General features: G+C 51.5%; 1 protein-coding gene across 1 annotated transcript in view; it reads right to left on the bottom strand.

Moving 5' to 3' along the window:
* Positions 1-8,702, bottom strand: part of ADAMTS16 (ADAM metallopeptidase with thrombospondin type 1 motif 16) — a 143,996-nt gene extending 135,294 nt beyond the window's left edge. The window contains exons 1-5 of the mRNA XM_077749460.1: positions 8,649-8,702; positions 8,298-8,554; positions 8,059-8,175; positions 4,016-4,125; positions 1,673-1,998 (exon numbers count right to left, since the gene is read on the bottom strand). Coding sequence (XP_077605586.1) covers positions 1,673-1,998; positions 4,016-4,125; positions 8,059-8,175; positions 8,298-8,554; positions 8,649-8,702 — 864 coding nt within the window. The remainder of the gene's footprint in view (positions 1-1,672; positions 1,999-4,015; positions 4,126-8,058; positions 8,176-8,297; positions 8,555-8,648) is intronic.
* Between the last annotated feature and the right edge of the window lie 6,372 nt (positions 8,703-15,074).

Genomic DNA, 15,074 nt, shown 5'->3' on the forward strand with positions numbered 1-15,074 from the left:
AGGAACCAAAAAAAAAAAAAAAACAAAAATCAAACTTCTCAACTTGGCTGGATGCTCCTTACCGTAGGGACCAGCAAAGGGGACCCCCAGAGGCATTTAAGTGATGTTCAATGTCTAAGTCAGATAGAGAAAAACCTTGGTTTGTGAGAATTCGTTCCAGAAACATGGTTGTAATCCAAAGCACTTGTCTATCAAAGCGAACTTCCCCATAAGAAATAATGGAAACTCAGATGATTCGTGCCACAACCCCCAAAAATACTCATATAAAATGAGTATAGTACTGTAATATAATACACATTATTAATGAAAATATAAAATATAAAGAAAAATAAACAAATTAACCCTCACTTACCTTTGAAAACCTTCATGGCTGGCGTGAGGGAGACAAGAGACAGGAAGGTTATTGTGTGGGATGACTTTCACTATCACTAATGGAACCAATATCGGCTATGTATCGGCTCTACAGAATCTTTTTCTTTTCCTGTGACTTTAACAAGGAACCTATCCAAGGACCTAGAAGGAAGCAAAGCCTTCCGAAGCTCATCTTGTCTGGAAAAGCAAAGGACTGTCCAAAGGTGCTTTGAAGTGAGAAAGAATATACTAGTGCCGGTTGTGGGCACCTTCCAATGTTCTGAGAAATGACTGATTTCTGCCAAACACCACAGCCTGAGACCTAGCATGGAGCAGGGGTAACGATCACCCACAATCCCACAGACAGAGAGAGGAGAGAGAGAGTGTGTGAAGAGCCACTGGCGCAGCTGTGATCACATGACATTTGGCATCATGAACTACTCCTATTACTCGTTTATCAAATTAAAATTTATCAGTGCGCCTGGGGGGCTCAGTCGGTTGGTTAAGTGTCGACTTCAGCTCAGGTCATGATCGCGCGGTCCATGAGTTTGAGCGTCGGGCTCTGTGCTGACAGCTCAGAGCCTGGAGCCTGCTTCAGATTTTGTGTCTCCCTCTCCCTCTGCCCCTCCTCCACTCATGTTCTGTCTCTGTCTCTTAAAAATGAATATATCGAATGTTTAAAAACCATTAATGTGTGTTAGAAAGGTTTGCTCATCTTGTGGAATGTTCCCCGGAGAAGTTACTAGCAATCCAAGGTTCCGCTGTGCTAAGAAAAGGGGCAACGCGCCAACAGAATCATCCAGGGAGACCTCACGTCCCGGCCATGGGTTCAGCACCGCATTTGGAATTAACACCCTAATCTGTAAGTACGTGATCCTCGACAGAATGACAGCGGTGAAGTGCCTTCAAGCAGCTGATCAAATAAGGAACCCAGCCAATCAGGGGAGGGCTGTTGTTCTATTCGGAGGGAAGGCGTTTCCCCAGCGCTAGCAATGGACCAGCGAGTCACAGTGAGAGCATCCCCGGAGTTCATGTCTTCAGACCTAAATTCTAAGAACAAGTTTCATGCTGGCGCACTCTTCTGCAGTTCTTCTAAAACAACCCCAGAAGTCTGGCCCCGCGCACCACAGCCAATGTGCAGGAGGACACAGCGCCCCGTACTTTAGACAGTGTGACTTGGCCATGTTCTCCTGCTTTTACCGAGCAAAAGAAATCCGTCCTGCAGTGATGGCAGCGCCGGCTAAAAGATCCCAAGGGAAGTCCCTCCCCTTCCACACACACCCCTGTCCCCATCACCTGGCTACAGGCAGCGGGTACTCACCAAACCTTTGCACGTTGAAAGAGCCACTGAGGAATTGTTGTGGGATCGTAAGGAGCCTTGATAAAAACAGAAGTCCTCAGGCGGGAAGGCGTGCACCGACTTGGTGCCTCCCTTCCCCAGAGTCTGCACCATAAACCCAGGAGCCAGCAGGTTGCTGGAAGCTTTCAGCTCTATGTGGAAGTCATGCCTGAAGCCCTTGAGCCGAAGGTGAAGAGATTCAACCCCGAGCTGGGCCAGCGCCCTCTTCCTCCTCTGAGGGTGCGCGACTTCATGCGACACGTAGTCTCCATTGTGGTCAACCTCATAGGGAGAAACCAGCTCGTACTCTGAAAGACAGAGGCAAGGGTTGGCTGAGTAATTTCAGAAGAAAAGACTCTGGGAGCCAATCTTAGAATTTAATATAGTGCCAGATAATGCTTCCAGCCGATAGGAAATGATGGAGGAAATTGCAACACGGAGCCAACTTCAAACGCACACTGTAGGATGTGCGTTCAATCGAAGTCAGAAGGGAAAACCTTCAAGTGGCCGCTAAGGAAGTCACTGCTCCCCCATCGTGGGCTATTCCCAGGACCCCAGTCAGCAAAATCTATGACACTTCAATGGAAAAACAGGTTACAGCCCCAAGAAATTTAAAAAATGGGATGTTTAGGGTTACATTTCATAAATTTCACTTTACACTCATGATAAAATGTAATCATCTATGGTTCTAAATATTCTTTTTTTTTTTTTTAAATGTTTTTTATTTATTTCCAGGAGAGAGAGAGACAGAGAGAGAGAGACAGTGTGAGCAGGGGAGGGTCAGAGAGAGAGGGAGTCACAGACTCTGAAACAGGCTCCAGGCTCCGAGCCGGCAGTCAGCACAGAGCCCGACGCGGGGCTTGAACCCACGAACCGTGAGATCACGACCTAAGTGAAAGTCGGACGCTTAACCGACTAAGCCACCCAGGCGCCCCTCTAAATATTCTTTTAGTCGCACTTTAGTTTTTAACAAACATCTTCAGTGAGCTGACAAATTTTAGCTTCAGAAAGCAGTTAAAAAAGCAAATATGAGGGTCATTCCTTGCTGCTTAATATTTTTCCATTTAATTGTGAAATCAAGGAATCCTGGGAATCCTATGCAGACATATTCCGGGTTCCCAGATGCTCACATTTGGAAATGCTCCTACATGTTTGCTCCCACCGAAAACCATGGCAGACCCTCTCGTTGGCCTGAGTCCCTGGCCCTCCATCAGACTCCACAGCCCAGGGTCTTTCCGGACGCACACTGAGGTCCTCTGCCCACTCTGATTCACAGTATGAAGCCTAAAACATGTCCAGATAAATACTTTTTGGAAAAGTCTGGAAACCCCCGAGGGGCTATCAGATTTCAGGGCCCCCTTACAGGTCTGCCGGGTTTCAGCCACCAACGGCCCCCAGTTTTGCCTTCTCTGTTCATCTGGGTCACTCTCCTCCCTGTGGGAAGCCCAGAAGGAAGCTTCCAGGCTCCTTTCATTACCAGTATGTGCTGTCAAGAGACTCTTCTGATGGATACTCAGTAACCGGGGCCCTTTTCTGCCCTAGCGGGACTTAGACACGTTTCTTGGAGTCATAAGATACAATAGAACAGAATCCCACAGAAATGGCATTCGGTCAGAAGTAAGAGGTGATTGGGTAATTTTTTTTTCGAGAAAAATGAGGTTTTCTTCGCAACCGATCTCTTTCTATGCTGGTGCGTGATCACGTGTCCCTGTGCTGTCCGGCAGGTAACGGAAAGGTTGCTCTGGAAGGGAGCAGGCCGCCAGTGACCTTCCGTGGGTTGGGGGAGGCAGGGGAGGCCACGGGAGGGAAGGCCTGCATGGAGCCCCCCACGCCGAAGCCTGTGGCTGAGTGTCCCGTGCCAGGCAGCCAACCCCATCAAGGGGCGAGTCAACCAAAGGCTGGGCTATGGCTTCTGTGACCCCGGGGATGCCGTCTCCTCCCGTCCAGAGCTTTTTTGTTTGTCTGTTTGAGTTTAGTTATTTATCTTGAGAGTGAGAACCGGCAGGAGAGGCTCAGACAGAGGGAGACAGAAGATCCAAGTCAGGATCTCGGCTGACAGGACACAGCCGGGCACGGGGCTCAAACCCACCAACGGTGAGATCACGACCTGAGCCAAAGTGGGACACTTAACCCACCGAGCCACCCAGGCAGCCCCTCTGATCAACAGCTGTGACAGGCAACTCTTCTGGGCCCACGGGAGGGCCCTGCCACGCAGGCCTGGGCGGGCGCCCGCGGGTAGGTGGGGAGCTGGGCCCGACAGACAACCCGAGCCACCCGTCAACGTCTACACCGAGGCAGGAGCCCTGGGCTGGCTTCACGGTTTACCAGGAACGCGGTGGACAGCAGGCAGGGCGGAGAAAGGGGGACGCAGGTCAGGAAGCTGCTGCAGGCCCTTTATCACGTCCGCCCACACCGCCTGCCCCACCCTCAGCTTTCTGGGGGTGCCGCCCCTCCCCCGCCCCCGGGGCTCTCAGGGAGCCAGCCCCACCTCACCCCAGTCCAACGGTTCCAACGGAACTAGCTCATCAGCACATTTACTGCACATAAAAATGGCCACCTTTGTAAAAAATCAAATTGTTTGCAGATGACATTAGCCCCATTCTTTGACCTCGGTTTGGAAGTCACATAACAGGTCTCCTTTATCTGGAGGGGACACGGGATACCTACTCTCAAAACAGCGTCACTGAGGAGCCTCTTGTACATGAACACAGCCGGCGTCCTTGACCTCCAGCTCCCTGAGGGGGACACACACACTCCTGGGTCCCGGCGTTTGTCAATTCCCCTGGGGTAACGCCCCCTGCGTGGCGGATGTCCGTGTGACGTCACCCGACACGCAGTGTGGAAGAGACTTGCCCCGGGATCCCCAGACAGACGTGACTGCCGTAAATAACCTCGAGAGCACAGATAATATCAAACCTAGTAAAATAATTATAAGGGATGAGATTTGAGGATTTCCATTTTGTTCTTAAGAGGATTTATTTCGCTGTAATGTTATATATTTTAATTGAATTTGTTTTTAATTTTAATGTTCATTTTTATTTTTGAGAGAAAGAGAGAGGCAGAACATGAATGGGGAAAGGGAAGAAAGAGAGGGAGACACAGAATCTGAAGCAGGCTCCAGGCTCTGAGCTGTCAGCACAGAGCCCGACTCGGGGCTCGAACCCACAAACTGCGAGATCATGACCTGAGCTGAAGTGGGATGTTTAATGGACTGAGCTGCCCAGGCACCCCTATCTATTTTAATTTTCAGTGACCAGCTTGTCAAAATTTTACGGAAAGTAGCAGTGCACTCCGGAGGGCTGGTACCCGGTGACCTCAGGACAGGAGCAGCACCCGCAGCAAGGCCACTCCTTGTGGTTAATGACAACCGTTCCCAAGAAGCAGGGAGGGCACATGTGATGGAAGAAGACTTGTTTCCAGTCCTGTCTGCCGATTCTCAGCCGGGGGGGGTCCCCTCCCACGCCCCCGGGAGACCACTGTCTGCAGACATTTCTGTTTGTCACCCAGTGGGAGAGGGACACTGATGCTCCTGATGACCAAATCCAGAGATATGGCTACATACCCTCCGATGCCCAGGCCAGACCCCTGCCACAAAATGCCAATACGGCCACGGTGGGGGGGTCCTGGTTTAGCCCCAAAGTGGTGCTTTCCATCCAGCGTGTACTCCCTGTTACATATAAATGGACGTGGAAAAGGTCATCACTAAAGAATTCAGTGAATGAGCAAAATAAGCCCAGTATCTCATCCTCCACACACAGTACTATCTGAAAGAAGTCAATAAATAACTTCAATAAACTGGAAAAACTAACTTCTGAGCCTAGGTTTTAAGATGATAATCCCCTCAGCCATCGGCTTGTGAGTTCAAGAAAAAATGAGTGTGATTTCCGATCGCTGAGAATCCCTTGCATTAGACCCGTGTCCCACACACACTTGGTGAGGGAGGAAAACGTCACATATGGCTGCTCCCGTCTGTGGTCAGGACGAGTTGATTTCAAGAGGTTTTCTGACCACAGCAACGAGCCTAAGACCGTGCAGGAGGTGTGGACAGCACGTGAGCATGCAGGGCTGGTTGGTACCAGGGCCAGAGAGAGGATCTGCACCTCGCATCCCACCCCTGATTTCAGTGACATCACATCCATGGCTTGAGAGCCGCCATGGAGCAAGTATGGGAACCAGAAAATGTTACCGATCTGGGCTCCAAAGAGCCTGCTGTTAAAGAGTTAGGAGCACCCCACAGGTGAACCTGAAAGCGATCGCCCTGTCTCACGTTACCTGAATATTTGAATGTAAATCAATAGAATCTCCCGATGCACACACACAAACAGGTCTGTGATGTACAAGGAAACACATTTCTAAAGAGCTTCTACACCTTGCCCTGGAAGAGTCGCTTACTCGAGGATTAAAAAGCTAAGGAATCTCTGATAGTCTTGGCTTTTTACCAGGAGTCGCTATTTTTACTACAATGCGTAGGAAAAGCATTACAATCTCCTATTAGGGAAGCACCATTCCGAATCAGCCACAAGACGAAATGGGTGTTCTTAATGTCTGAAAAGAGTCTCGTTATCCACGGCCGCCTCACAGAAGAGACGCGGTCCTCTTTCCTACTGCATAATTGCTCCAGACATGGAGCAAAATCTGCAATCCCTGTTTGAATGACGTGTTGCTTTAAACAAACCTAGCGGCCAAAAGAGGAAGTCCAAAGCCAATGTGTGTAACAGATACCTAGACGCCCAACGGTAAACTGACCCCAGGGTCCCACCGAGTGCACCCTGGCTCTACTGTGACACCACGCTCTCAACTTAGCTTACAATTAAAGACCTAAAACACACCGAGGGGCGTGAGGGGGGTGGTGTGCCCACTAGGCTAGAACTTCACTGATGACGGCTCTCCCCTTCCCCTTCCGTTTCTGACCGAGCAAGCTGTGTGGCTGTCATGGAAATGCTGGGCTTATGACACCAGCCAAGAAGGCCAGGCGACTGGAGCCACTTGCCGGCCAGGCCGGTGTCCGGCTCTCGGGAGCCTGCCTTGGCCACGAGCAGGGGAAGCACATGTAGGAAGGAGGTCTTTGCCTTCTCCTCCTGGCCGTGCTTCTCTGCCTACGACGCTCTTACCTAAAGACAGCTTATTTTCTATAAATGCCATACAGTAATCTGAAAACCTCCTGAGACTTGAGGAATTTTCATGATTTTAGAGAACTAGAATCGTTATAAAAATCTCCTTTGAAAAACTGTCTGTGGAGGGACAATCAAATACAATCTGGATAATTACATACCACGGGAAACATTAAAGAAGGCCGAGGCCAGGCCAAGAAGGTGACCTTTAAATAGACAGATAATTACCTTTCTCTAGCAATTACACAGCCAGTTTTTTAAATATTTCCTATCACTTACATCTAGCGCCCTCTGGTGGTCCTAAGAAAGTCTTCTGTTCCCAGTGCTCTTGAACCTATCACTTCATTTTATAGACTAATCACGAACTCTCCCAGTAAGAGACTCCAAACAGTGAAGGCGTTTGTCAAACTCCTGTCTTTATGAAAGGTTAAAACCTATATTCAAACATTCTGAATTGCTAACTGTAGTCTTCTAGATTTCCTGAAAATCTGTTGGGATGATCAAACCTAGTTCTTCCTCTAAAACACTGACATTGGATATGGCAGTTTATTGTTGGAAATGTTGCAAAGTACAAGTACCGAACAATCGCCAAGGGACTGGGTTCAGATAAAAAGCACCTAGCAACAGGCCATCCCACCTGCCTGCCCTTTGACCCTAATGGGGTTCACAGGAAATTTACAAATGCAGCAGTAAACCGCACACTGCAAATGGATCAGACTCGGTTTATGCCAAATCATGGCACTGACACTCAGCGTGTCACCAACGCCGGTTACCCTTCCGTGCGCTGTACTTCACTTATGTCCCCGCTGAGCGTGAGTACTTACGCTCACTACATAAGTACTGAGCAAAAACGGCTTTCTTTTGTCTCCCGCTCTTCAGTACAGGGCACAGAGACTTCCATTTAAGAAGCCAGAGGTGGATCGGGACGGGGTGAAGGCGAGGAGAAAGGAGTCGCCGGTGCTTTATCATTTCCTGAATGGATCGATTAGTAAGACCTTTAGATTATTCCTTGCTTTTTAAATTTTCCTGTTGCATCTGTATTTCTTGCTTTTGTTCCAGCCGCCTGTGGTAATAACGCTGGTGAGCGCTCCGGCTCCCCAGGGAATACAATGTAAATACTGGCGACCCCGGCTCCTAGGCGCTCGCTCACCAGGCGAGGAAGCGCGGCTCATCCTGCGAGCACATTCGCAGCGCCTGGGAAACCAGCAGCACCGGCGGCCCCTCGGCGAGGACTGCACCCCCGTCCCGCAGACTTACCGCCCTCCGCCATCCAGGCGGGCCACTCCGCGGGCCCGGGAGGCGGCCNGAGCCGCGGCGCGCAGAGCGTCGGAGGGCCGTGCGCATCTGCGTATATGCTGCGTGCGCAACTCTTGGCTGCGAAAGTGATGGGAGACAAGGGGGTCGAGGAAGCAGCTTCCATCTCCTGGTCAAGTCCCGGAGGATGTAGGGACGCCCCTGGCCCCGGGGCCACCCGCCCTCCCCTGGCCTTGCCACACGTGCCTGGGTCGCCGTGGCTGCCCGCGTGTAGCCAGTCCATCGGGAGGCCTTGGGGTTGCGACTGGTGTGGGCCCTCGCGGGGGGCTGGGCTGCCAAAGGCCCAGGCAGCAGCAGGTGCCCCACGGACCCCGGCCTGGCAGCAAGCCCCGTTGGTGTTCTGCCAGGGCATGTGTGCGCCCGCGCGGCTGCGCCTTCGAATGCGGTGCCTCTGCGCCTCAGTACGCACTCGTGCGCGCATGTGGATGCGCGTGTGCGTCTGTGCAGGCGTGCGCCAGCGCGTGCTCTCGCGCCCACGGGTGCCTGTGGCCGCTTTGCTGCTCTGATGGCCCCTCTCCTCCGCGACCGCTTACCTCCGGCAGGTGCTGGACGGCAGGGCCGCGTCCCGTGGCGCCGGTGTCCCACATTTACCTCCGTTGCGCGTCTTGGAGAGGAAGGTGGGGAGGAAGGGGGACTGTGCTCTCTGGCTTCCTTTGCCTGGCTAGCTCTGAGCCCGCAGGTGTCTTCTGTCCTGCGGTCCTGAAGAGTCAGGTACCCAGAGCCCCTGGCTGTGCAGTGGCTGGCTCCTGCGCGCGCGCGCTCTCTCTCATATTCATTTATTTGAAAACACTCTTCAAAATGAAAATAGTTTTACAGAATGGCCTGCACTGGGGGTGGTTTTCAAGGCATCTGCCTCGGCCGTCCCCTTCGTCCAGCTCAGGACACGCGTCTGTCTGTCGCAGTGTCCTGGGCACGAGCTCTCTCTCCGGGGAGCCCTGGGCGCCGGGGAGGTGGCTTGGGCAACACATCGGGGTCTGGCAAAAATCCTGCACGAGGCTGAGGCTCCTTCTTCCCATGCTTGATAAATACGATCTTTATTTCTAATTATGTTGAATGTACGTGCAGGGGAATCAGATTTTCCAAGTCTAGCTAAGATCTCGCGAAGACAAACAGGGACTCTCTTTTTATGTTGAAACAGATGGAATGAAAGAAAAGGGGCTGGTATAAAAGGATTCCGTTTTAGGATGGTTTTTGTTTTTTTTTTTTTCCTTTTTGAATAATACAAAGTGAGTCTCTTTCCATTGTGTAGAAACAATATCCTTCACAATGATGAGTGTTCTCAGTTCCTTTAGCTGCTCACTGAATTCCGAGCTCATCCCAGGCCAGAATGTGCCTGGATGACACAGAAAGCGAACCCCAGCCTGGGGCCAGGTTGGGAGCCCAGAGGAGGGAGCCTCGTGAACTGGGTGTAAGAAGGGAACACGGTGGGGTGATGTGAGCCTGGGATTTCCAGTTACACACACAAAGTTGGTCTCTCAGTTTTAATGGGGCACAAAGCGCCTAAAACCCTTGGAATTTCCCAAGAAAATAGAGCCATAAAGGTATCTCTTGTGATGCTAATAAGGAGACTTTGCATCAATGTAGGGGGCTGGTTGCAGGGAGCACCCACCTCCTGGTTAGAAGGTTGGAACTTTCAGTTCATCTCTGAGGTCCCCTCTCTCCCAGGGGAAGGGGAAGGGGCTGGAGGTTGAGTGCAGGGACCAATGGCCTAGGATTCAATCAATGGAAGCTCCATAAACATCTCAGGGGCGGGGTTTAGGGAGCTTCAGGCTGGGGCACCCGTGGAGAAGCAGAGGGAATGAGGTACCCAGCAGAGGGCTGAAGCTCTGTGCCCTTTCCGCAGACCTCACCTGCCTGTTTCTCAGTTACATCCTATGGTAATAAACCGGTGACCTGGTAAATAAAACTTTTCTCTGAGTTCTGTGAGCCACTCTAGCAAATTAATTGAACCTAGAGAGCGGGTCCCTCCATTCTATAGTCATGTGGTCAGAAACTCAGACCAGCAGATTCCCAATTGGGAGATCACTGTTCCCGGCCTGAGGCTGGGTCAGCTGGGTCTGGGCCTATAGCACTTTTCTCAGCGATGGTTTATTGACCTACAGCTAGGGAAAAATACCCCTAAAAAATAGCACAGATAAGAAACCAGAAAGGGACATTTTTGATGTAAGAAGCTTGAACTTTCCAAAGTGAAAGATTAGGATGGGCCTGTGTCTTGTGGCTTGTCTGAAGTTTAGAGCTCACCCTGGACTCCGACTTAGCACGATTTAGGGAATCAGGAGATGCTGGCGGAACCACTTTTCCAGAACGGTTGGCCAGGCCTCAGGCAGCCCCTGCGTGTCCTCCAGAGAGCGAAGCCGGTCCTAGCTGGCCCCGAGCAGGTCAGCGCGCGAGAGCTAACGCAGGTCCACAACCTTGGTCCGTGGGCCCAGGGCGCCTTCACAAGCCTTCGGTATCTGACTCCAGTGTGGATTCTGTCACGGGCCACACGCCAGAATCTGGTCTCCTCTCTCGCTTTGAGGCTTTACTCTTAGAAAAACGCAGAAGGGACGTTGGGGACCCATGATACAGACAAGGTGAGATTCCTAAACTCAAAACATGGCATTTATAAGCTCCTTTCCCTTTATTATTAAACACATAGAAACTTAGCTCGAATATTAGATTGTTATATAAAATATAATTATTTAGCATTATAATTATTATTTATGATAGGCACATAATCATTATTATACATGGATTCCTTGTTATTATCATCGGTAATTGACATACATTCCCCATGAGTCTCTCCCCCAATCTCCAGTGCCGAACTTATTCATAAGGTAACAGGCGTCTAAAGGTCAGTCACTTGGAAACCTCAGGAACTAAGACTCAGCACTGTTCCCCACGTTATCTAGTCCAGACTCACATGGGCTCCTGCTACACGTGTTTTCTTCTAACGAATACAAGGGTCAAATAAATACAGACGTCTGGGGTGGCTGCAGACGCACGAGACAGCACCCCGCAGCATGGCAGGAGAACCCTTTCCTTCTGCTCGGGGCCCTGCATGCTGGCTGCTCACCCGGTGGTGGTGGGGACCAGGCCCGCCGATCCCGGCTGCCCTTGTCATGAGTTTTGGAAATGGGAAAATCGGCCACGGGAACACGAAGGCAGAGATTTCGGCCAGGGAATGTCCAGGATTGCCAGACATCTCTGAGTCTCGAGGGGGAGCAGCCAGGGACAGAGTCTCAGGAGGAACCAACCGTGTTCACACCCCGAGCTTGGACTGCTGGCTTCCGGGACCGCGAGGTGACACACAGTGGTGCTGTGTAACACAGCCCCAGCCAGTTAGCGCAGTCAGTAAGACGTCTGTGGCCCAGGAAGGAATTACAGCCCCCACATCCATTCAGGGGTCTTTTCCTCCGAGGCCTGACTGACCAGGCTCCACCTGAGTCCAGCCTATGACCTCAGAGGGGCAGCTCGTCACCGAGGACGTGTGTCCAGGTCGTGTAGCTGGAAGAAGTCAGCTGCTCCCCCAACACCTGCAGGTGCCCCGCCCCTACAGGGACCCCCAGGTTGGGGCCCACTGGTCGCCTTGAGAAGGCTCCTAGGGTGGCGGTCCCCCATCTGAGGTGCCTGAGCAATCTCCCAGAGACTGCAAACATCCAGATTCCCAGGCGCCATCACTAGAGACGGATGTCGTGGGTGTGGGTGGGGCCCGGGCACCTGGGAACAGCCCAGGCTGAGATGGCGTTTACACGGCAGCCCCTCGGGGATGGAGAGCCAGGAGGGGACAGCTGGGGGACCCCCGGAGTGTCGGGGGGAGGGTTATATTGTGTCTGAGTTGTGTCTGTTATCTTGCTGAGGACCCGCATGGCACCCTTTTTCCACTGAGCTTATAACTCAGTGGGAAAGACAAGCATTGAACAACTATTTTCAAGAACAGCTGCATTCTAAGAAGAAATACAGGGAATTGTGTGAGTGCTTGCCTCGCATCCTACTTGTGTGTGAGCAAGCACATCAATTAATGTGGGCCGCTTTGGAATTATTTTGCAGATACGTGATAATGCTTTTTAATGTAAATATATGGGTCTTTCTTATTTTTTAAATTTTTTAAAGTTTTATTTATTTTCGAGACAGAGCTCAGGGGAGGTGCAGGGGAGGAGGGGAGTGGGGATCTGAAGAGGGCTCTGTGCCGACAGCCTTGAGCCTGATCGATACCGAGCTGGATCTCAGGAACCTGGAGCTCACGACCTGAGCTGATGTCAGACGCTCAGTGGACTGAGCCATCCAGGCAGCCCTGTGGGTCTTTCTTACTTAAGTTTGTAGCTCATTTCCCCCCTGGTTTTGATCGGTACACTTTTAATTCTTCTCTGCATTTCCTCAACTGTGAAGTTCATTTTTTCCAAGTTAACGTTTCATAAATTGGGTGTGTATCTTACAGCCTCCCCGAATATTTCACAGGACCGGGCCTCTACCGTTCTTGTGCCTGATCATCTTCCATCCTCCCAGAAGGAGAGCAAAGCCCCGGTGGGCCCTGGGGGGCTCGTGCAGACAGGGTCCTGGAGGAGAGTGTGTCTGGCCCCTCTCAGTCCTGATTCTGCGTTTCGTGTGGAAACCAGCTGTCCACCAGCTCTTCTGAGCAACTTCTGACATCATGGAAGTTTCTCTTCTCTTGTTTCGTTTCCTCATCACGTGAGACAGGTTAAGGCTTATTTGCTGCTGGTTTTAGAGTGCTCGTTCTCCGGGTCACTGCTCCACCGGCTGTGTTCTGTCGCTACAGCTTTAGTCGTCATGACCAGTGAGTATTTGAGAAACGAGTAGATTATTCTCTGTATTTTTCACTTCCATTTTCTCCCCTCTTTTTTCAAGATACCCTGTTTCTGTTTCAGGGAAGACAGGGCCTTTCCTGGAGAGGAGGCACCAAGAGTTTCAAGGAACTTTCTTCTGGCTCCTGAGGGAGGTCATGTTGAAACTCCTTAAGAACATGAAGTTGAACAAAAATCAAAATGGCGGCACTAATGCTTCAGCGGGCTGGATTTTAAACTAAGTAACCTTTTCCTCTTCCACACACCTCGCCTCCTGTCCTGGCCCTTTGTTTCCGAACCCTGAAAAGGACAAAGGAGGCTGCAGGCACATACTCAGTCCAAACCGGCTAGCTCTGCCTCTCCCTCTAAAGCCCCCCAGCCCCTACCTCCAGACAGACTGCAGGTTTTTGAAGGCCACAGCCTGCAGCAGCCTCCTTTGCCCCACAAAGCAATAAAGCTATTGTTCCTCTTTATCTTGAACTTGATCTTCCAATTGTATTTTGGCTCCTAAGCACAGAGGTTGGTTTTCGACAGCAGTGTCCACATAGACGCTACCCCCGAGTCTCCCAGATGCTGTCTCCCCTACACTGTGGTCAGGACGCCCTGCGCCCGGTCCCAGCCACGTTCAGCACCACCCTCTCGCTGAGGCAGGCGCTGTCCACACTGGTGGCTGCCGGCAGCGGCTCACAGGATCCTCTACATTGTCTTCAGCAGCCGTCAAGGTGGTGTGATCCGGTTCCTTCCGGGACACTTGCTTCTCCTGGGTCCCGCTCCGCTCTCCACGAGGCCCCCCCCAGGCAGCCGTGTGCCCCCTGCAGTGCCCTGAATCACTCTAGAATATGCAAGTGTTCATCCCCAAAGGCCACCGCTGCCAGTGTTTTCCTTATTTCCGCCTCTGGTTTTGCCAACAAACTGAGGGAGCTCAGCTCACGCACACCCTGGTCACGGCCAGCTCCTCCTTTGCCCCGTCCTGCTGTGGGACCCTCATCTGAGTTTTCTGGGTGGACGAGGAGGGCCATGGCGCGGGGTTCCAAGAGTTCACGTAGGGCTCGTCGGACCGGAGGCGGGAAGGGACTGTACATGGCCGGGCGAGACCAGGAGAGACCAACATGGGCTCCTGCATCAGGAAACAGGTGCGAAAGGACGGTGGCCCCCCCCCCAGCATGTGACAATGGGGTTGTGGAAAATGGGCCTTGGAGAGTTCATCTACAAGATAGCACTGGCAGAAGTTGGAAAGTCGGCAATGGCTCAAGTGAAAGCAATTTAAGAGAAATCAAGACATAAATAAGTAGTCCGTTGCCAGCACAGACAACACTGCATGCGGAGCAGACTTCTGGATTTTATGATCTAGTAAAATTTCCAAATGAAAATTCTAAGAGAAGACCAATCTCCAGTTGCCAGCCTCCCATTTTTTGAAGGTTAAAAAAATATATGGTCAGTCCATGGTCTCAAAATTAAGAATGCTTTTTAAATTGAACACCTTCAACTGAATGAGGTGCTCATTACGTTGACCTGAGTGTTCTTATTCACCACTAACTATCCCCAGTGTGTAAACAGTTAGAAAAATGAATTCATGATGGGCAGAAAGCACTCAGTCAGTTCTCAGTGCTCAGTCAGTTCTCAGTACTCAGTCAGTACTCACTACTCAGTCAGCACTCAGCACTCAGTCGGTAGTCAGCACTCAGTCAGTACTCAGCACTCCGTCAGTACTCAGTACTCAGTCAACACTCAATACTCAGCACGACCCTCCACAGTGTTGTGATCTGACAGAGGCCAAAACCCTCAGGAGCATCTGGGAACCGGGCACTAAAACAGAGGGTGGAAGGAACCTCACATGGAAGAGAAATCACTGATAAGGGTGTTCAGAGGTGCTCTGTGCTTGTCATTGCTTCCCGGTTTAAATCCCGGAATCTTCTGGGAGAGGGAAAAATGAAAATGGCATCTCTGCCCCCGCACGTGCATGTGCGAGGTACAAGGCCACGTGCCACACCTTGACGGAGCGCCTCCTGCCTCTTCGCCACACTCTGCCCTTCCCCCACAGGCTCCGTGCGCCAAGGCCCGGAGTCCCCAGAGCTGCGGCCACCTGCCACCGTCAGAGCGTCCCGGAGCCTGAAGGTCCGCTGGGTCTCAGTCTGGCAGTAAGATGGCAGAAAACGGACCAGCCTAACCAAACACCTG

The sequence above is a fragment of the Crocuta crocuta genome, unplaced genomic scaffold (assembly GCF_008692635.1).
Source record: "Crocuta crocuta isolate KB4526 unplaced genomic scaffold, BGI_CrCroc_1.0 scaffold89, whole genome shotgun sequence".
Taxonomy (NCBI): domain Eukaryota; kingdom Metazoa; phylum Chordata; class Mammalia; order Carnivora; family Hyaenidae; genus Crocuta; species Crocuta crocuta.